Below are 22049 nucleotides of genomic sequence, written 5' to 3'. Positions count from 1 at the left end.
ATAACAGCCACCCCGCTACCTCTCCCTCCACATTTCTACTGTTTAACCTGCCTCTACCTCTCCCTCCACATTTCTACTGTTTAACCTGCCTCTACTCCCTCCACCTTTCTACTGTTTAACCTGCTTCTACTCCCTCCACCTTTCTACTGTTTAACCTGCCTCTACTCCCTCCACCTTTCTACTGTTTAACCTGCCTCTACTCCCTCCACCTTTCTACTATTTAACCTGCCTCTACTCCCTCCACCTTTCTACTATTTAACCTGCCTCTACCTCTCCCTCCACCTTTCTACTATTTAACCTGCCTCTACTCCCTCCACCTTTCTACTATTTAACCTGCCTCTACCTCTCCCTCCACTTTTCTACTGTTCAACCTGCCTCTACCTCTCCCTCCACCTTTCTACGGCTTTGCCTCCATCTACCTCTCCCTCAACCTGTGTACTGTTTTACATCCCTCCTGCTCTGCCTCCACCTTTCTACTCCTTCACGTCCTTCACATCTTCCATGCTCTCTACGGCTTTACACCCCTCTGTCTCTCTCACACACGCACACACACCTTTACCTTGATTAAACAGCAATTCTCTGGCAACCTCCTTTCCAGGTACACCTCGAAGATCAAATCCCCAGCTGGAGAGAACTAAACAGAAAGAGAGAGAACAGAAGACAGGAACGGAAAGAGAGAGAAGGTGAAAAGTAAGACTGATTGTTTTTCGTTCGGATTTCCCACCTCAATTTGGTCTGACCCCAGATGGAGAAAAGTAAAGTGAAGCATTAAAGGGATTTGGGGAGAGTAGTAGAGGTCGTGCTCTGAGCTAAAGGTCAAACTAAATCCAGTGTGTTTGATTGATGTGATACTTTGACAGAATAACGGTAGCAAGTCAGGGGGGGTACTTCAAATACAGTCTGCGTTTCTGCCAAACATCATAATATCCCGACTGAGCATTCACCCCTTCAGGATAAGGGATTAACGCTAACGTTAGAGCATTAATGCTCATTATATTTTGAAAATGGACAACCTCAGTCTATCGATATGCATACAAGGCTCCCGAGATGAGTATCTTAGATATGGAGTCCATTCATTATCTGTGTGGAAATCTCAAGCGCGCAGATCTCAAGTTAGGATTTCATCACCACTTTTGACTGACCTGGTCTTCGTCAATCTGTACAAATCCGGTTCATATAACACGGGCCACCAAACAGTTTATGAACAAATGGGCCCTGGGAGGAGACCATGGAGACCAGACTAGAACTCACACCTGACACTCAATTTCCCTTCAGCCTTGCTCCTGCATTGTAAAACAACAGCAGAGAGGCTATTGGACAGAAAGTGTCATTGCGTCAAGAGCCATAGATCTCTCTGTCCTTGTCCTTTGTCGTTCCATACCTCCCTCCATCATGTCTCTCTCAGTGACAATGATTAAAGAGCCACATCCTTACCGACGTCACAAACTTCTCAAGATCAGGTCACCCGGGAGCAGGCCAACTTCGGAAAACAAAAGTGAAGACTTTTCCTTCTTATATAAAGACCCTACGACGGCCTAACAGTGGGAGATAGAACATTCTAGACAACCAGAAATATGTCGGGCCCATCTAATACCCAACATACCCAAACCCAACTAATCATTCAGTGAAGTTGTGTGGTGGGAAACTTGGAGTGACAATAAACAGCATGAAAATACAAGAAGTTAATCACATTCTCCTGACTACCGCGGAGCGAACAGGTAAGGAAGAGGTAGACTTGTGTGCGTGCCATGTTCCTGAGCGTCCATGGGTGTACAGTGGGGGGTAAAAGTATTTGATCCCCTGCTGATATTGTACGTTTGCCCACTGACAAAGAAATGATCAGTCTATAATTTTAGTGGTAGGTTTATTTGAACAGTGAGAGACAGAATAACAGCAAATATATCCTGAAAAACGCATGTCAAAAATGTTATAAATTAATTTGCATTTTAATGAGTGAAATAAGAATTTGATCCCCTCTCAATCAGAAAGATTTCTGGCTCCCAGGTGTCTTTTATATAGGTAACAAGCTGAGATTAAAAGCCCACTCTTAAAGGCAGTGCTCCTAATCTCAGTTTGTTAAGTGTATAAAGGACACCATGGCCAAGACCAAAGAGCTGTCCAAGGATGTCAGGGACAAGATTTTAGACCTACACAAGGCTAGAATGGACTACAAGACCATCGCCAAGCAGCTTGGTGAGAAGGTGACAACAGTTGGTGGGATTATTCACAAATGGAAGAGACACAAAAGAACTGTCAATCTCCCTCGGTCTGGGGCTCCATGCAAGCTCTCACCCTGTGGAGTTGCAATGATCATGAGAATGGTGAGGAATCAGCTCAGAACTACACGAGAGGATCTTGTCAATGATCTCAAGGCAGCTGGGAACATAGTCACCAAGAAAACAATTGGTAACACACTACGCTGTAAAGGACAGAAATCCTGCAGTGCACGCAAGTTCCCCGTGCTCAAGAAAGCACATGTACAGGCCCGTCTGAAGTTTGCCAGTGAACATATGAATGATTCAGAGGAGACCTGGGTAAAAGCGTTATGGTCAGATGAGACCAAAATCGAGCTCTTTGGCATCAACTCAATGAATCCTTTTTTGGAGGAGGAATGCTGCCTATGAACACCATCCCCACCTTCAAACATGGAGGTGGAATCATTATGCTTTGGGGGTGTTTTTCTGCTAAGGGGACAGGACAACTTCATCGCATCTAAGGAACGATGGACAGGGCCATGTAACGTCAAATCTTGGGTGAGAACCTCCTTCCCTCAGCCAGGGCATTGAAAATGGGTCGTGGATGGGTAATCCAGCATGACAATGACCCAAAACACACGGCCAAGGCAACAAAGGAGTGGCTCAAGAAGAAGCACATTAAGGTCCTGGAGTGGCCTAGCCAGTCTCCAGACCTTAATCCCGTAGAAAATCTGTGGAGGGAGCTGAAGGTTGAGTTGCCAAATGTCAGCCTCGAAACCTAAATTACTTGGAGAAGATCTGCAAAGAGGAGTGGGACAAAATCCCTCCTGAGATGCAAAACCTGGTGGCCAACTACAAGAAACGTCTGACCTCTGTGATTGCCAACAAGGGTTTTGCCACCAAGTACTAAGTCATTTTTTGTAGAGGGGTCAATTACTTATTTCACTCATTAAAATACAAATCAATTTATAAAATTTTTGACAATCCTTTTTCTGGATTTTGTTGTTGTTATTCTGTCTCTCACTGTTCAAATAAACCTACCACTAAAATTATAGACTGAACATTTTTTGTCAGGGGGCAAACGTACAAAATCAGCTGCAGTTCACATGGAACAGGTGTCTCGGCTCCAACTCAAACCATAGCTGCTCGGTGTTGGCAGCCGTTGAGAGACTTTGGCGGTTCATTAAGCGGACAACGTGCGATTTCTTTTCTTGTTTTCTGTATTTTGTTGTGTTTCATGAAGTCGTAATCATGTTTTATCTATTCTCTCCTCAACTTGCGTTAGCGGGACCGGTGTGTTCAGTTAGCATCAGTGCAATACGCGCCCATTTCAACAGGGTGTTATTCCGTTAATAACCAGAGTTGAGATTCATAGTTAGCAGCATTAGAAAGCCCTACATTTAGCACGTTTTATTTTGGGCCGTGTGTGATTTGTGAGTTTAACTTAGCGGTCGGCCTTTTACCAAGCCTAAATGGACACATTTATCATATCAAAACTGCAGCTCAAGGTTGGAAACAACTTCCCAAGTTTAATCAAGCAGTCCATTTAGAATGTATGTTAAAGCTGTCATGACTTGGCTAATAGAATTCTGTGTTTACAGTTTCTGTATCACATCAGAAAGATTCTAAATTTGTATAGGCAGTCATTTCCTCAGGCCTCTACATAATCTCTCAGCTTTAATGCATAAATATGACTCCTCAAATCAAGAGACATACTTGTCAAGTTGCACATTATCAAACTGAATCAATTAAAACACATCCAGACAGAGTGAAAGCCGAAGACAACGTTCAGTAGTAAAGAGCCCGACGAGTCTGTCATCACCCGCACAGAAACACAGCTACAGCCGAGTATATAAACTGTCTAATCACTCAACACGCGTCATCACAGTACTAATGGTTTGTAGAAACACAAAAACCAAGCAGTTTCCTACTGAAGACCAGAGCATCCCAGACAGAAGGCTGCTGCCCTGCTCCCAATCCCTGGTTCTTATTCTCCCAAACCACTAACCCCCAGAAACCACGAGTCACTTCTCCACTGCAGAACAGCCATATATATATCTATATATATATACAGCTCTGGAAAAAATTAAGAGACCACTGCACCTTTTCCTTTACTTTCCAAAAAATCTGAAAAGTAAAGTTTTGAGTGAAGAAGAGAAGCATTTAATTTGCAGTGGTCTCTTGATTTTAACCCCTCTGTACCTCACTCAAAACATTCCTTTTTTGAGGAACAGTGGGGAGCATGAATATTTCAACAGTAAAGCCTAGGTTATGTTGAGATCTAGAGAGGGCTGATCTCCACTCCAAAACACCTACTCTAGCAGTAAGAAATTGTTTTAGTAAGTCCGTCAGCATGCAGGCAATATAAAGTGTTTATCCTATTACAAATTATCCTATTCTTTTACATGTATTAATGTGAAATCAGCTCCATCCGGGTGGATCAGGCAAACGAGTGGGCTCAAGTTCCCAATCAACATCTCAAGAACATCTACAAATCAGAATCAGAACACCTTCAGAATCTACCAGCAGGGGCAGCAGTGAGGGAAAATACTGTCTATTAGGCCCTTTGTACCAAAAACTGTCATTGTTACATGGTTGGGTTTCGTTGATTTCTGGGGTGGGGGGGGGGGGGTGGGGGGTTGACTCTAAGATGCATGTGCATCCCTGTTGGACATCAGTGTGACTGGAACATTCCAATCTAAAGCACACCCTCTAGTTTTTTTTTTCAGAGAAGTGGGCAAAAAGACTGCAGGCCACCTTCAATTGAGTAAATGAGAAAATTAAACCCCCAGGTTTCTACCTGGAACCCTCATTCCAAATGAAAGAGCTTGTCACACAGACAAGAGAGGAACGGAAACAAAACAGGGAAAGCTAGAAGAAAAAGAAAGAACGACAGCGATGTTTTCAAGTTGGAGTCTCCCTGTGTGTTTTAGTGTGTGTGTGTGTGTGTCTTTGACGCTGTGCGTGTTTTGTGTGTACACCACGTACTTGTGCATGCACGTGTGTGTAGTGTTTGCGTCTGTGCACTCCATCCACCAGCTTACTGAACAACCTGCGCCACCCAGGTGCTAGACTAGGCGCTAGGCTAATCACACCGCTACATAAAAACACAGCACGCCACTAACAAGGCCTAATGGAAAAACTCAACATGGCAGACAGAGCCTTTCTGTCCCTCCCTGAGAGGCCCACTCTTTACTAAAAGCTTTAAATTGAATATCTGACACTTTTCCGGTTTCCTCGGATCCATCCTGCTACCGGTTTGCTGAAAACCTTGACTTATAGTCCCTGAGTGATTTTCTGTCTTTTGTTTTTGTTCGGGACCATTTTCTAGCAGGTCTATAATAGAATTGACCCGAAGTAGTGTTAACCCTTTAATCCTCGCGGCCAGACTCTGGGTGGGGGGAGTTGGGTGAGGAAAAACAGCAGCATTTGGTTCAACCGCTTTTCAACTTCTGCGGGCAGCGTAAGGTGGATGATTAATTTGTTTTTCCAGGTTATCTGACCAAATAGTTTCTTGCAGTGCCGATGTTCAGCCATAAAGTCGCAGTGAAAGGTTAACCAACACACAAACATTCTCATCGCCTTCCAACACAGTGTGACCGTTCAAATGCGTTGGGCCAGAGAATTCGGCACACACACACACACACACACACACACACACACACAGATAATTCCAGAGGGGTGACAAAGTTTGGCAGTGGACCTGGCAGGTTCACTCACCGTGGTGTCCTTCCTTTCATTCCATCTTGTGATAAAACTGTTCTCCTTCTCCATCTGCTTGAGTTGGTTCTCATTGACCTGTGAGGTTACATTCAATAACACACACACACACACACACAGAAATTGAAAGACTTTGGAGTGAAAATGGTTGTTTTGTACATTATAGAGGACTTGGAACATAACAATTCATCAGGTAAAAATAGAAAACGAGTCCCCTGTAATTGCAGCTCTGCGCAGCCCCACAGGCGGTCGGTTCAACATCTCCGCACATTTTAATTTGGTTGAGTTTCAACTAAAGTATGTTCGATTTAAAATAAAATCGCAGCGTGTCATTGGATCAGCACTGATATAAGTCACCTGAAAAGTGTTTTGACCGTTTCCGCAGCAACGTGCGCTAAATGGATCAGAGTGAAGCTGTAGCGGCACTGGGCCTGCGTGTTCTTGTTGTGGGTTGTGTTTCTGAGGCTCACTCAACTCTCCTGAACCCGTGAGGAAGTGGACAAGGAAGTTGGATTGTTCCGTGGGAGGCTCGGTTTCAACTGAATACATTATAATTTCCCTTTCGGGAGTGTATTTTTTTTATTCAAATGTTTTTTCCCATATCGTTTTCAGGGAACACGTCGACTTGTCAGGTCTACGCATTGCAAAGAAGATTGGAGGAGAGAAGGAAAATACATGCCGACCGGGGTGAAAACACACACACACACAACACACACACACATATACACATGCTGAGGGTTTGGGTCTGATAAAAGACCCTCGTTGATGACATTCTCCCAGAGAATTGCACTCTTAATTAGCCAGAACGTCCCATTGGTTTTTACGTGACGTGGTGGGTTATGTATTGGGACGGGGCCATCATCAATTCAGCTAAACTGTTATCTTTCATGATAACGTTGGCCACGTTCCAAACCGATTTTCAAGCAAATGCGCCTTCTCTAGATGGGACAGGGAGAAGGAGCCAGCCTTTCCCAGGGGAATTATTAACATTCCTAACTGTTCCAAATCCCATTAGCCAGGCAACGCTCCAAGTGCCACACTGACACCTTCCCCCTAAATACTGAGGTTGTGTCTGGATTCAGAGGTGCAAATATTTCATGTTTCATGTTAAGGCGTGACACTAATAACACTCCCCGGGTGGGAGGAGGTGTTTACAAAGCAAAGTTGTACAAGAACACAGAAAAACTAAATGAGACGTGGTTGCTGGGTTAGTATCGATTTTCCGACGCTCAGTCTATTAAAAAACAAAAACACCGTTACGGTTAGAAAGTTTGAAATGCACTGTTTGTTATTCTCACAGCATTGAGATGGAACGTACCCCAAAAAGTTGCACATAGTTGTTGATGAGGTCTTGGACCACGCTGACCTCCAGTGGGGTCTGTCCATCGGTCTGGAACAGGCAGGAGGAGAAGACGCTGGCCAGGTCTCTGGTTTGCATCTGGTTGATATGGGAGCACTTCTGGAGCCTGCAGATGATGGAGAAGCAACACGACCTTGGTTTTCCAAACACGTTGAATCATAATCCATCAGGGAAAAGAAGTGACACTCTGTGGTTAAACACACACACTCTCTCAACACAACACACACACACACACAGTACACGTTGTACTGGAATCAGCCCAACTGTGCTGCATTTCATCATCTCTTTAGTGTGGTACTTGATCCTCTGAGCATGCTGGCTGTAAGCATTCCACATCCAGAGTTCAGGTTCAGGGTGCTAACGCCAGATAGCGGTCGACCCATAACGCAATAAAACATGCTTTACTGTAAATGCTATGACATGAAAATGAAAAAAAAAAGAGAATTGGACGCTTTGTGTTCATCAGACCGCGGGGAACCAGACAACGGGCTTCACTGCCAGAACCCTGAACCGCCACATTTGTCTTTAAACTAGGCCACCGTTCAGAAACCAGCAGAAGACTTCCCCAAAGACGCCGAGCCAATAGCATGAGTCAGGGTAGAAATCTGACGCTTGCACTGTGGCTGGTGAGAGCAGCGGCGCTGTAATAATCGGACGAGACATCGTCCGGCCAGACGTCGCAATCCCGCTAATCCCGGCAGGGAAGCACAAGCATTTCATTTTTATGGAGGAGGTAGAAGGTGTCGTGTTGCCCGGCAACGTTGTTGGGTGTACTAGCAGCACGGGTGTAACTGTGAGACGGCCAGGAGGAACACACAGCCAAGTCTTTCACTGGAATGCCATCACGTTTCCGCTAGCTGTCGGAGTTTGGTAGAAAACGCATCCAAGGTCAGAAGCGTCCGTGTGAATACGTGGTCTCGCTATGCGGATACTGATGTCTGCGTGTGTGTGTGTGTGTGTGTGTGTGTGTGTCGACCAGAGGGTCTTTGGAGCTCGATACTTCAGCCTGGGACCTTTACCCATAGAGGTGCTGTAGCAGGGCAGCCAGCGTGGACCTGTTGACCTTGGGAAGAGCCTGGATGAATATAGAGTACTTCTCCACTCTCCGTTTCTCGTCCACCTCATCTACACAGGAGGTCATTCGTCGAAGGGGGAGACCACAAAATATACAAAATATCAAAGGAGAAATAGCATTTCTGGTAACGCAGGCGCACAGTTATTCCTGAGGATCATCACTAAGTGTTATACAACAGTTAAATAGCATTATGATATACTGCGCGTGTATACGGAGGTCTGTCCCATCGGCATTCACTCATTTAAAGTGCCACGTGCCTCGGCCCACCTAGGGCCGATACCCAGTAGGGGTACATCTCCTTGGCCAGCAGGGCGTCCTCCGCCTGGGACAGGAACGTCTTCAAGGTGTCCGTGACGTCGTCCACCTGGTGCTCCTGGATGTGCAGCTTCACGCGGCGGGCGTCTTGCCTGAAGGCATCCAGGAGCCGGGCCACACGTCCAGGGTCCCCGCGGCCGCGATAGACCCCCTCGCGGCACAGCCCTGGAGGGGTGGAGACGGGAGGGAGAAAGGGAGGTTGTGGGACAGGGTGGGAGAGAATGAGGGGGAAAAAAAGCATGAAAACGGTGGTGCGTTGATGTTCCACAATGAACAGCGTTTGTGTTTGGAACATTAAAGATGCCCGCGTTTGCCAAGGCAACGACCTAGCGATGGGTCAGACATTCTGCCGCCCCAGTCAACGATGTAGTTGTCAAGAAACCAATCACAGTAGCCGGTGGAAGCTCCCGCCGGGTCACTTTCCGTGGGTTTGCGGTGCCCTGCATTCAGGGTGTCGGCGCGTGAAAGGTCAAGGGTCGGTGTGCGGAGCTTACCGTACTGGGTGACGAAGGCAATGCAGCTGTCCACGATGATGGGCACGCCGTTCTTAGTCAGCTGCTGGTTCCCCAACGCCCTGCCGTCCGTGCCGGCGGCCAGCTGGATCGCCGAGTGCCACAGCGCAAAGTCCGCTTTGTTGAAACCATGGATGTACACAGTTCTGTTCGGATGCAGGAAAGAGATAAACGGACAAAAAAAACCATTCGGTAAGGAAGGGAGGGGGCCAATAACACACAGAATTTCTTGGAACGTAGACTTCTATAAATGACAAGCCTACAATGAATATGTCAACTTGATAACGTAGCTTCAACAGACCAACCAACGGCCCCCGGGTGAACGTACCTTCCGCCCTCCACCAACAGCAGGACCTGGATCTGCTCTTCACCTTCTGTGTGAGTGGAAACAGCTGGGGAGGAGAACAACGACAGAAGGATGCGTGTGAGGAGCAATGTGTGGTCACAAAGCTCCAGTCGAGCGTAGCTGCAAATGCACTTAGAAGACAACTCGGCGCTGTCTGAGAGGGAGGGTGTCCATCCCAGGTCCAGGGAACATGTAAGTCCTGCGCGTCCCAGGCCGGTCTTCCCGGACTGCGGGAGAAACGGTGAGAATGAGACGGGAAAAGAGAGGGATGGAACAGAAAGCAATCGTGCCGGCTACTTTAAATGCCTCGAGGTACTGAAGTAAATAGGGTTTTCTTGTAGCTGTGTAGCCAGCATCAGCGTGTTCGTCTGGCCACTGTCGTGTTCACGTCCCGGCGTGGCGCCTCTCGGCAGGGGGGAACTGGGGCGTGAACACCGGGTGTTGTCAGACGTCAGCAGATACACCGCGGTGGCCTGGGCAGTTTCAAATCAGATCACAGTCCCAAAACAGTCAAAAACAGACGTTGCATTTCACAGCCAGGACTTCCTACACGCACAGCACTTTACAATGGAGCATCTTTCTTTCCATGCTTATTTGGTTTCCTTTGGTTGCCCAAAACTATGCCAAGTTTAAGTAATAGGGGACGAGGTCACGTCTAAGAGCTGTTCATAGCCGCGTCACATGGCGGAGTGCCTGGACACACTGCTCAGCCGTGGCATATTGGTAAAACATCACAAACCCCTTGAGATGCCTCTTATATACCAGTTACAGCGTAGTCAGGGCCGTGAAAAGGTATGTGATGTCATAAGTTTCCATGTACCACGGCTTTCAGCCAATCAGCATTCAGGATTTGAAACACCCGGTTGATAAGATATTGTACGCCCTATAAAGTCTAATAATTAACTAGTTTTAACTGTACTGGTACGTATGTTACTGTGAGCAATGCTATTATAAAACCTTCGAGTGAATTGTCTGGAAAGTCAAGAAACTGTCAATAATATTACTGTATGGAGGTAAATCTCTCAGATAATTAAAAAGCAACCGAAGGGGGAAAAACAACAACTTTACTGATTTAAGTCAACCGCTCTTTAACTCCCTGGTGGCAAATGTGCTGCTACTGTGTTTGGCGGAGTTTCAAGGGCAGGCGTGCAGCTCTGATTCCTCGGTAAAAGAACAGGAACCTAAGAGACTTGAGAAGGCTTTACCAATAAAGCAGCGTTATCAGGGAAACGCAAACATTTTATTTGTTATTTTTCGAAACAAACATCAAAATCCATCGACCAAACTCTGAGCTCCAGAAATGCTATTATGCTTTCAGTTTCTGGGGTTAAGAAGCTAACACCGCGGACTTGTCGGACGATAATTACCATTGGGATTTGGTTATAAAACCGTGTTATGCCTTGTCTCTAGCTTCAGAAAATATTATAAGCCAACAACAGCGCACATCATAGAAGAATCAGTCATATAAAAGCAACTGGAGAAAAAAAAAAACTCCTGCAAAAAGTTGGAAATTATTTTGCAAAAACTATTTTGCTGCATATTTTTACTGTTCAGACAAGCAGAGGCTGTTATCCAGAGCGACTTCCCGTTAGGCAATCCATCTTAGAATAGCTAGGTGGAACAACCACACAAGCCAGTAATAGTAAGTGGATTTTCCTCAACGCGGTGGCCATCTGCAAATTCAGTGATATAGAAACAAATATATTACAGGGGGGTGGATTATTTATGACACTGTAGAGAGAGCATGACAAAGAGGCAGAGTCACAGGTTTTGTTAGCAGTTTAGATTAGAGGGATTCTATCTGTAATGTCTGGTTCCCCCCTAAAAAAGCATGGCTTGCTCTAATCTGCTTTGGTCTACATTAGTTGTTTAGTTTGTTTCTTATTGGCCAGTGATCTTATCCGAGGATTAGTTTTGATTAGCTATTATTCTAATGGCACCGCGCCGTGTGAATGAGCAGAGCATATCTTTCAGACTGCTCCGGACCAGCTCTTATCTGAGATGTACAATTTTGGAATAATAATACGAGATATTATAAACTGCACCCCTGTAACCAATGCCGAATTGATGACGTGCTTATCTTGTTTTGAAACAATAGGGGATCCACAATGAGATAAGACAACTGTGACAGCTTAGCTTTAATCAGACAGTTCATCTTTCCTTCTCCGCCATGCCTCCGTCCTTGGTCCTGGCTGATTATAAGGGCCTTTTCTCAATTTGATTTGCTCAATTCTGGCTTCCTCTCTGAATTTTCTCGACTCCTTTAGGGAAAGGTCAAAGGTAACCAAAGGTGCGTTCTGAGGGAATGTGCACAGAAACTGTGCTCGCGTGAAATTAGACGCTCCTTTGCATGGGTGGATCCCAAAATAAATACGTTAAGGACTGAAAACGGAGTACATTCACTTGAGCAAGACATTTCAGAAAGATCTTTCATGGCATTTGTAGGATTTATGGACAGACAGAGATAGAGCAGAGAAAATCTCAACCGGTCAACCATCAGTTTCCAGGTCACAAAAGGGGGAAGATTAGAGGACTTACTTTTCTCCCAATTGAGAAAAAGGCCAAATTAGTCCAGATTTTGTCCGGTCCAGAAAACAAGCCAAAATCTTCTTAACAGCAAAGAACGATTCACAGGAGCATTTCTTTAACACTGAGAATGAGCTCACCCAAAACAGCAAACAAACCGGTGCCTCTCGAAACCAAACTTTTGATGTTTCTGTGGTACATTAAAGCAATTCTGGGGTTGTGTTGCCAATCAGTGCAAAGCCTGTAAGAATGGGGGTTCACTGAATTCCACAATGTCCCACCCCATAGGAAGGCACACTCGTAGCTCGGAGGCTTCCCGCCTGGCAACCAACAGGTTTCTGGAGCACCACGACCCCCTGCTCCCTAATCCCAGCCCAGGAAGAGGTAGGGGGGCGGGAACGCAGAGACGTCTCTGATTTGATTCGCGGTAGGCCTTAAACGGATTAAAGGGATGTATTGATTTTTTCCCTCTTTTTTTTTTGCGCCCGTAGACATCTTCCTGGCGCAATCGATTGAAAGGCTGCAAATCCAGTGTCCTGTCAACTCTGAGTGAACTCCTCCCCGACTAAGTCGACATAACCCTCCGGGCAACTCCATCGCGGGGAGAAGACGACGGACGATGGCTGAAGGGCCGCCACTTCCTGTAGGACGCCTCTCGACTATTGTGTGGTTTCACTATGGCAGGAGAGAATAAAGGGAGGCACCTGGGTTTTGGCGGGATGGTGCCACCCGAGTGTCTGATGATGTCTGGCCGTGTTCATTGGCGCGCTGAACTGCATACTGACGTCGGTGTTCTATACTCACTGAGCTCCTGTAGTTGTTTGAGCTGCATGGCCGCCTCTTGGCCTTTCTCCTCCCCGGAGCTGAAGTACAGGACAGAGCCTTCCAGGTTGAACCAGCCAACCCTCCAGTGGTAGAGGTCATGACCTTCCTTGAAGTAGAGGCGACCAATCAGCTCGCAGCCTCTCCTCAGCATGGCCTCTACGTTAAGTGGAACGAAACACTGGAGGAGACAGAAACCAAAACACAGAAACCAAAATAAACGTAAAGTCAAGTCACAGCAAAACAGAACAGAAACCAAACCCCTGACATAAGTGCAGCAAACTCCAAAGTCAAACCGTCCCTGATGTATTTCCCCTGCTGACTTAACTTCTAACAGCTTAACGCCGGTGCCCGAGTCGTTTCATACGCGGCCCAAACTGAAACAGCGACGCGTCTTGAGCCTGGGAGACACAGGCGGACGGACGCGCTTCCTTCTTCCACTGTCAGTCACAACGTTGGTCGGGATTAATCGATTTAGAATTAATTTAAAAAACTGCGAGTGAAAAAGAAGAACGGGTTGCTGCTACTGGCCATAGGAACGCCATGTCTTCTTGATGGTGTGTGGTGAGGCGCGGCAGTGGTGCTAAAGCCCATAAAAAAAAACACGCTGCTATAGATACAGATACACTCAGTTGTTAAAGGCACTAGTAAACAGTCGATGACACCTGTAAAATCCAAGGAACTGGTAAAGGGTTATAAAACTAAAAGATTCATTCAAAGAGTAACACACTAGCTGCATGCACACAAAAACACACACACACACACTTATCTCCACACACCTTGGCAATAGCCTGGAGCCAGTCCTGCTGAGTCTCTAGTGTCTTGGCTCCAAACAGCAGCACTTTGTCTGACTTTAGATACAGCTCCATGGTGAACATGACCCTGTGAGAACACCACACAGGGAGGTTATTTAAGCTGCCCGTGGCTGCTACTTTTCAGGCTGGGCTAGTGAGAAAATAAAAAGACCAAATTGTTTGTTAAAACATTTGCACACACACACATCTGACATGTGCAGTGACAACTAGACTGGCTATCCAGTTTTCAAACTGCTCATTTGCAATCCCTGGCACCAACAATTGTCCTCATTGAAAAAGAAAAGGAAAAAAATGAAAAGACAGGTTCCAACCTTTTATCACGAATCAAGATTCTAAGTGGAACATGAAACGGGTTCTCTTACGTGGACAGAACATTAGCAATTTCCTCCCAAGAGTGTTTTAACACCTGCATCCCCACAAAGAGAGACAGCTTAACACACAGAATGAGGTAACAACTGTTGTTTTAGAGAAGAACACCTCTGCTGTCTGAAGTCACAAAGCCACTATTAATTAAATGTCCTCTCCCTCCCTCCCTCCCTCCCTCCCTCTCCCTCTCTCTCTCCCTCTCACGCTCTCACACCTCTGACTTCAAAGGTAGAGGAGGTCGGAGCAGCATGTTCCTAAAGGTTTCGACATGGCAGCGGGTCGGGGGGGGGGTCACGGTAACACTGAGGCAGGTCGAGGGAACATGAGGGCACACAGGTGTTTCTGTCACCCCGCCGGCCCTCTGGCTGGTACACAAGTACCCGTTATAGTCCCAGAGGAGAGGGGGAGAAGGGGGAGGGATGAGGGAGACAGCTAGAACCACACGAGAGATGGAGATGGAAAAGGAAAGAGAGAGAGAGAGAGAAAGAGAGACAGACGAAAGGCAAGGAGACATGCTGCAGACTACTTGGTAAGGTGTGAAGAACACCTAATTATAAACTGAAACAACTGTCCTTAGACAACACGGTGGAGAAAAAAAAAAACCCGAAACTCCAACGTCCAAAACTCTTCCAACACCCACCCACCCGCTTCCTCCATGAGCCGCAGTCCTCCATCCAGCCACATACACACGCATATTTTCCACATAATCCAGAGGAAAAATTCAACATGGGCGCTCCCGGATAAAGCGGAGGGGGCAGGCGGAGATTTGCAGGTCCCACACCTGACAAAATTACCCGAGCGGAGAGTTTAATGTAAAATAACGCCCACACAGTGAGAGAGCAGAAGCAGGCAGCTCAGGGCCAGTTGCAGGGTGGGTATTCTACATCGGTTAATATGCATGAGAGAGAGAGAGAGAGAGAGAGAGAGAGTGTGTGGGTTTATTCTGCTTCTGTACTGTCTGGCTGCTGTCTGCTCTCCCACTGGAGGGAGAATACACCGTTCTACTAGTCCTGTACGTGTTTTAAAAACACAAAAAGAACACACACACGCCAACAATGTCCCCCCGACACACACATCCACGCAACTTCTTTGACACATGTATGTACAGTGCGTGTGTGTGTGTGTGTTTGTTTGTTTGTCTTGGCTTCAGAAAGTTTTCAGACCCCTTCACTAACCCCCACATTTATTTGTGTTGTAGGCATCTTTTATAAATGACGTTGTTGTTTTTTGTCGACACCCAAATCTACACACAATACCCCAAGACAAACAAAGGGAAAACACATTTGAAGAGACTTGCGCCAATTTATTGAGAAACAAAAAGACAGGTCTTCGTCCTTCCAAATCATGTCCAATCAAATTAATTTTCCACAGTTGTCAGGTTCTAGAGGCATGTCAAGGACCAAACAACACAGGAGGCCTCTGAAGGTGTCCTGTGGTATCTGGCACTAAGATTTTAGCAGCAGATCCTTTAAGTCCTGTAAGTTGTGAGGTGGGGCCTCCATGGATCGGATCTGTTTGTCCAGCACATCCCACAGATGCTCGAATGGATTGAGATCTGGGGAATTTGGAGGCCAAGTCAACTCCTTCCCATAATGCATTCTGGTGCCACGTGTTCTCCAGGTAAGTGACACACACGCACCCGGCCATCCACGTGATGTAAAAGGCAATTCATCAGACCAGGGCACCTTCTTCCATTGCTCCGTGGTCCAGTTCTGGTGCTCACGTGTCCATTGTAGGTGCTCTCGGCAGTGGACAGGGGTCATGCATGGGCACCCTGACTGGCCTGTGGCTAAGCGGCCCCATACGCAACAAACTGTGATGCACTGTGTGTTCTGACACCTTTCTGTCAGTACCGGCATTTACTTTTTCAGCAATTTGAGCTACAGTAGCTAGTCTGTTGGATCGGACCACACGGGCCAGCCTTCCCCACCACGTGCATCAGTGAGCCTTGGCCGCCCATGACCCTGTCACCGGTTCACCACTTTTCCTAAGTTGGACCACTTTTGATAGGTACTGACCTCTGCAGACCAGGAACATCCCATTAGGGCTGGAGTTTTGGAGATGCTCTGACCCAGTCGTCTAGCCATCACAATTTGGCCCTTGTCAAAGTCGCTCAGATCCTTACACTTGCCAATTATTCCTGCTTCTAACACATCAACTTTGAGGACAGAATGTTCACTCGCTGCCTAATATATCCCACCCACTGACAGGTGCCATGATAACGAGATTATCAGTGTTATTCACGTCACCTGTCAGTGGTCATAATGTTACGGCTGATAGCTGTATATATATATATATTTCTCATTATGGGGGTATTGAGTGTAGACAATATATATATATATATATATATATATATACATACATATTTACTAACTCAAGTCCATAACCCAACAGAATGAGGAGAAAGTGACAGGAACAGAATTCTTCCTGAAGGTACAGTATACACACACGCACGCACACACACACACACAAACCATCCCAATTTCCTAGACTCATACCTAAACACCCACACACATGCATACCCTGTCCTCTTGACACACACACACACACACACACACACAGGAAACGCACAACGACAGAGAAAGGGCTTGAGTGTGTGCAGGGCCCCACTGGGTCAAAGTACCGAGTGGAGCCAGATGTGTTGATGATGACATCATAAATAACATTACAAATCAGCGTATTGTTCCCCCTCCAGAACATCTGCTGCCTGGGAAATTAATGGACCCATTATCACACTGCCGTCTACAACAGACCGACACACAAACACACACACACACACACGCAATATGATGAAATGCAGAGTGAAGCTTATTATGTAAGTTCAGAAAGAAATCAGTAAGTACACTCTAATAACAGGTGTCAATGAGTAAGCAGGTCAGAGAGAGACAGAGAGAGAGAGAGAGAGAGAGAGACAGGTGTGAGAGTGACTGAGAAACAGACACAATGGGGGTGAGCAATTGAGAGAAAGTGAATGAGGGTTGAGTAAGACAGAGGAGAGTCAGGGGTGAGTAAGGCAGAGAGGGGTGAGGATTGAGTAAGACAGAGAGAGTGGGGCAAGTGGGGGTGAGTGAGGGGCGAGTGAGGGGTGAGTAAGGCAGAGAGGGGTGAGGATTGAGTAAGACAGAGAGAGTGGGGCAAGTGGGGGTGAGTGAGGGGTGAGTAAGACAGACAGAGAGAGGTGAGTGAGGGGTGAGTAAGACAGACAGAGAGTGGTGAGGGGTGAGTATGGCAGAGAGGGGTGAATGAGGGGTGAGTATAACAGAGAGAGATGGGCGAGTGAGGGGCGAGTAAGACAGAGAGGGGTGAGTGAGGGGTGAGTAAGGCAGAGAGGGGCGAGTGAGGGGTGAGTAAGGCAGAGAGGGGTGACTGAGGATTGAGTAAGACAGAGAGGGGCGAGTGGGGGGTGAGTGAGGGGTGAGTAAGACACAGAGGGGTGAGGTAATGGGTGAGTTCATACCCGGCTCCGGTCATCGTCTCGGTGTTGTTAACAGCCAGACTGACCACGTCAGCGATGTCCACTCGGCCGGTCGCAGTCGCTGTCCGCTCGCTCTCATAGTAGCTGAGAAAGCCCCCCTCCAAGGTACACCATCGCCGAGCCATGTCTGAAAGCACACACACACACACACTCCATTAACTGACCCCAGCCCGACCCTCTGAGTCAACGTCCGATGGAGCGCAGATACTCAGACGCAGCTCGGACGAGCACGCCCCCCTACCACCCCCCGCCCCCCCCTCCCGTCCCCGGCCGGGTCTGCACCGACGGAGATGATCTCTGAAAAGTTGTAAGGAACCAAATTGTCTTTCATGATTGTCTGACATGGAGGATTTGAATATTTAACAAGCATGAAGTTAATGAAAACACACCTCATTTTGGATTTCAAAGTCACCATCTGCTTTTTTGTTCCGCTGTCAACACACACACACACACACACACACAATTGTATTCCACTCTTAACTTTGTCTCATGAATATGGTAATTATTGATTTCTTTGCCAGTGTGTGATGCTTCTGAAGGTGCAGTTACAGTACCAACAGACAAACGACTGTCTTAGAAAGACAAAGAGATGTGATCGGCATAAATAAAAAGACAAGAGGTTCCCTCCCTAACCAATATGTCTTCATAGACCCCCTGGTTTGTTTCTTCCTGTTCTCTCTCTCTCTCTTTCCATCCCTCTCTCTTTTACACTTCACATTCCTGACTCCAGCGAAAAACAATATGGACAACATTCCACTGATAAATGACCAAAGCTACTGGCGTCAAATGGCCTTAGATGACAGTTAAAAAACACTAAAGAAGGAAAATGTGTCCCCATTCTACCCAGCCAACACTCCCGCTCCCCCTCCTACAACCATGCCCAATTACTTTCACCCCCAAAGTGTGCACCTAGTTGCCGTGGTGACAGTTGGTATTTAAAATCATTAACAATTATATCCACGCGCCCGGATGCCATAGTTGCTCCAGTCTTCATGACAATTAAATTACCACGCAGAGTTTACATCAGTGCAGAAATACACTGACCAGGTGCTAAATGTCCTCCCAAAATGCCGTGTCCGTCACCTCACCACAGAAAAAGGGTATTCGGTTTTGTTCTCCACTTTTATGATATCTGTTGGTCTATTTTCCACCTTTAACAATGTTTTACGTTTTAGACCATATAACAAAAGCCAGCATCCCTGTGGATTGGAACAATGGCATCCATGTAAAGATTGTAATTGCTAAAACAAAGATTATGGATTTTAAAGTTTTGCAAACACGGCTTATAATAATTCCCCAATAACGCTTCTAGGAGATGTTATGTCAGCGTAACCCAGCATAAACATGCACAGATGGCCAAAGAGCGTGTTCCTTCTGGCGCTTAAGGAATCCGGTACAGACTTCCTGGTTGAGCAAGCTAACTGATAAGAAACATAACACCATTGTAAATGCTTCAGAAGACATCAGTATTAGATATCATGAAATTTGGGAGAAAACGGGGCGAAAAGTTAACAATGTATGGCTTTTGCCACTGGCCGTTTTCACAGGGTATTAGCCAGTAATAGGCTTACTAGTGTCTAGTAACTTCCTAGGAATAGTCATAAGAATTGAGCAATTGCTAGCGAGACCTGAAACTATTTCATCTCATGGCACAAAAACATTAGTTTTTCTTTCATTCGTGAATGACATTGATTCAATAACTATAGGTGATGATAACTGACTTTCTCATCAATTGAAAAGACAAGAGAATCGTGGATACACCCACTCTTTTACTGCCCAAGCGGTTTTGATAAAGCCTAGATTATTACCCGCAAAGACAAACACAGATGCATACCTTTGCAAATCCCCCAGAAACAGTCGCAATATAACCGTAAACAGTTTTATTTTAGGCTTGCACTATAATGCAGATAGTGAAGGTTATAGCCAGCAAAGTCTTTGTCTATCCGGAACAAATCCTAATGCATACTTTGTTTTGACTGTGAGGAAATTCGATCACGGAACCTATAGCTTGCAGGCCTGCTTCTCTAACCACTACATTATTAAACAAGGTATGTTAGTCAGTCAGTCAGTCAGTGAGAGACATTCGCTCTTCTGAGCCAGCTCTGATCACTCAGTCCGGCAAAAAAAGATATAAACTGTGGCTAAACCCAAAACTTGAGAAAAATGCTGTCAGGTTGTATTCAGTCTCAAACTGTTAAGCTTGTGTTGGTGTGCATGAATTCAAAGATGCAGTTTGTGCAGAGTAAGAAGGAAAGTGTTTCTTACCCGGGAAACACAGATTAATCATCTTACGTAAGTCAGTCCTTCAGTCATAATTAGTTATCGGTGGGCATGTCAAATTGTACGATATTATCAGTTATAACACTTCTGAAACACCAGGGTGCCCGCTATATGGTGTGGGAGAAAGACATTAGTTTAAAACGAGCAAGAGAATACAAATTACGAATAGGAGGGGAGAAGATTCCAGAAACAGCATTATAAAGAAAGAAAGAAGAACTAAGAGGAAGAAAAATTAGGGAATATAGAAAGAAAGAAACCGAGAGACAGGGGGTGAAGCGGAGAGAGGGAATCGGAGAGGTGTAAGAAAAACAAAGAGAAACCGAGGCACCGCGATCTGAAACACACGTGGAAACCTCCGGAGCCAACGAACGGGACGAACTACCAGGGGTTGAAACCGCAGCCGAACCAGGGATGGGGACAGAAATACAGAGGAAGGAGAAAAACAGGCTTTCTTTCCGTTACGGAGGCCCTGGGGTGGGTGTGGGGGGGGGGGTCTTCTGACAGGAACTGACATCACCAAAATCCCGCTGACATCCTCACCACAGTCGCTTTTCAATAGTGAATATAATGTGCGCACACGCCTGCCTCTCTCCTTTTGTTTCTCGCCAGCGGGCTCCTTGGGGGCGGGGCGGCGTTGCGCTGCTTTAGCTCATGCACCATTCTACAGGGAACAATATCGGGCTGATTTACAATCAGGCAGCTGCATCCATTTCCAGCTGTTTTCCCCACACGCACACACACAGACACACAGAGACGCACAAAGGAAAACACGCAAACGCGCCCAAACACGCACACGCACGCACACACACACACACGATGGTCCCCGAGGCCCTGTAAAGCACTACAGGGGGGGGTCACCACCAACCTCCGGAGAAAGCTACCCCCCACAACTCCCCCGAAAAGAAAGAGGAAAAACAGCCTCCACCCGATGTTTGAATCAGACCAATTAGCTGAGGCACGGAAAGTGTTCCCCGTCCCTCACATCAGCGGTTTCCCAAAGAACCAGGACGAAAGTGGGACGAAAATAAGCGTTTTCAAGTCCCCAACGGTGTGAGTATTCGGGATGGGCAAACGGATCGGTCCAATCGGGTCATCGATAGATCAACTAAGCAACCAATTGGACATTAACGAACGGAGGCGGACAGGGAAGTGGTCGGAAGGAAAACACACCACCTAAATGAATGAGGTCCATGAACTCCTGCATGGACTGTTTTTAAGGTTCAACATCCTATGTGTGTTTGTAGGTTTGTGGATGTGTGCACTTTTTAATGCTAAAACCAAATGATGTCCATCACCAGATCCAAAATGAATGTCACCCTTTGCTCTCCACACTCAAACTGAGCTCTGTACACTGACTCATCCTCCCCCTCCCCTCATCTCACCGTCCACCTACCCTCATCCTCCCCCTCCTCTCATCCTCCCCCTCCCCTCATCATCCCACTCATCTCATCCTCCACCTCATCTCATCCTTCCCCTCATCCTCCACCTCCCCTCATCCTCTCCCTCATCCTTCACCTTCCCTCATCATCCCCCTCACCCTCTCCTCATCCTCCACCTTCCTTCATCATCCCCCTCCCCCTCCCCTCATCCTCCCCCCTCATCCTCCACCTCCCCTCATCCTCCCCCACTCTCCACTCTCAGTCTCACCCTCCTCCGTCAGACTAAAATATATTGAGATGAAGACGTCTGCTAGACAGCGTGTCAGTTGGGCTGAAAATGGAAATGGAGAAATCGAAGGGGTCTGAACGATCTGTCTGTGCTCGTGGGGAACATGCCGGAATCACACCATTCTTCATTACCACTGGAAGAGATGAAGAAGATAACACTATCCACCGACCAGCGCTAAGGTCAGATCAACAGGCCCGCGTCCACAATGACACGCATCACACTACAGTGGAGTGTACTTCTTTTGTCAAGGGCCAATGCCAGTATCTAGGCAATAGAGTGCCATTTAGGATACAGACCTAGAGAGTTTTTGCCTCACGACACGTTGATGCGGGAAAGCGGACATGCAGCATGACCTTCTGTGATTTGAGTAGGTGAGCCAAGTTAAATACATTAGAAATGACTGATTAAAAGTTATTTGGAACTTTAAAAAGTAGCCTATTAATAACGATTTAACATCAATGGCTTAAAGCGAACAATGCCTTCAACCTTCACTAAATCTAAGAACAAAGCCAACGGTTCTCTATGTTCATCTGAATCCAGAATGTTTTCAAAGTCCCTTTGAACGAAACAGACG

General features: G+C 46.5%; 1 protein-coding gene across 2 annotated transcripts in view; it reads right to left on the bottom strand.

The window, feature by feature from the left end:
- The window catches only part of zmp:0000000660 (arf-GAP with Rho-GAP domain, ANK repeat and PH domain-containing protein 2), a 109440-nt gene that overhangs the window by 14420 nt on the left and 72971 nt on the right, over nucleotides 1–22049 (bottom strand). For both annotated transcript variants that reach the window (XM_029117473.2, XM_029117474.2), the window contains exons 16-25: nucleotides 17510–17654; nucleotides 13651–13753; nucleotides 12854–13052; nucleotides 9506–9569; nucleotides 9160–9323; nucleotides 8618–8830; nucleotides 8295–8400; nucleotides 7234–7381; nucleotides 5916–5993; nucleotides 560–634 (exon numbers count right to left, since the gene is read on the bottom strand). In XM_029117473.2, the coding sequence (XP_028973306.1) occupies nucleotides 560–634; nucleotides 5916–5993; nucleotides 7234–7381; nucleotides 8295–8400; nucleotides 8618–8830; nucleotides 9160–9323; nucleotides 9506–9569; nucleotides 12854–13052; nucleotides 13651–13753; nucleotides 17510–17654 (1295 nt within the window). The remainder of the gene's footprint in view (nucleotides 1–559; nucleotides 635–5915; nucleotides 5994–7233; nucleotides 7382–8294; nucleotides 8401–8617; nucleotides 8831–9159; nucleotides 9324–9505; nucleotides 9570–12853; nucleotides 13053–13650; nucleotides 13754–17509; nucleotides 17655–22049) is intronic.

The sequence above is a fragment of the Esox lucius genome, chromosome 24 (genome assembly GCF_011004845.1).
Source record: "Esox lucius isolate fEsoLuc1 chromosome 24, fEsoLuc1.pri, whole genome shotgun sequence".
Taxonomy (NCBI): domain Eukaryota; kingdom Metazoa; phylum Chordata; class Actinopteri; order Esociformes; family Esocidae; genus Esox; species Esox lucius.
Note: the sequence above shows the minus strand (reverse complement) of the source record. Positions and strands in the feature narration are given on the sequence as shown.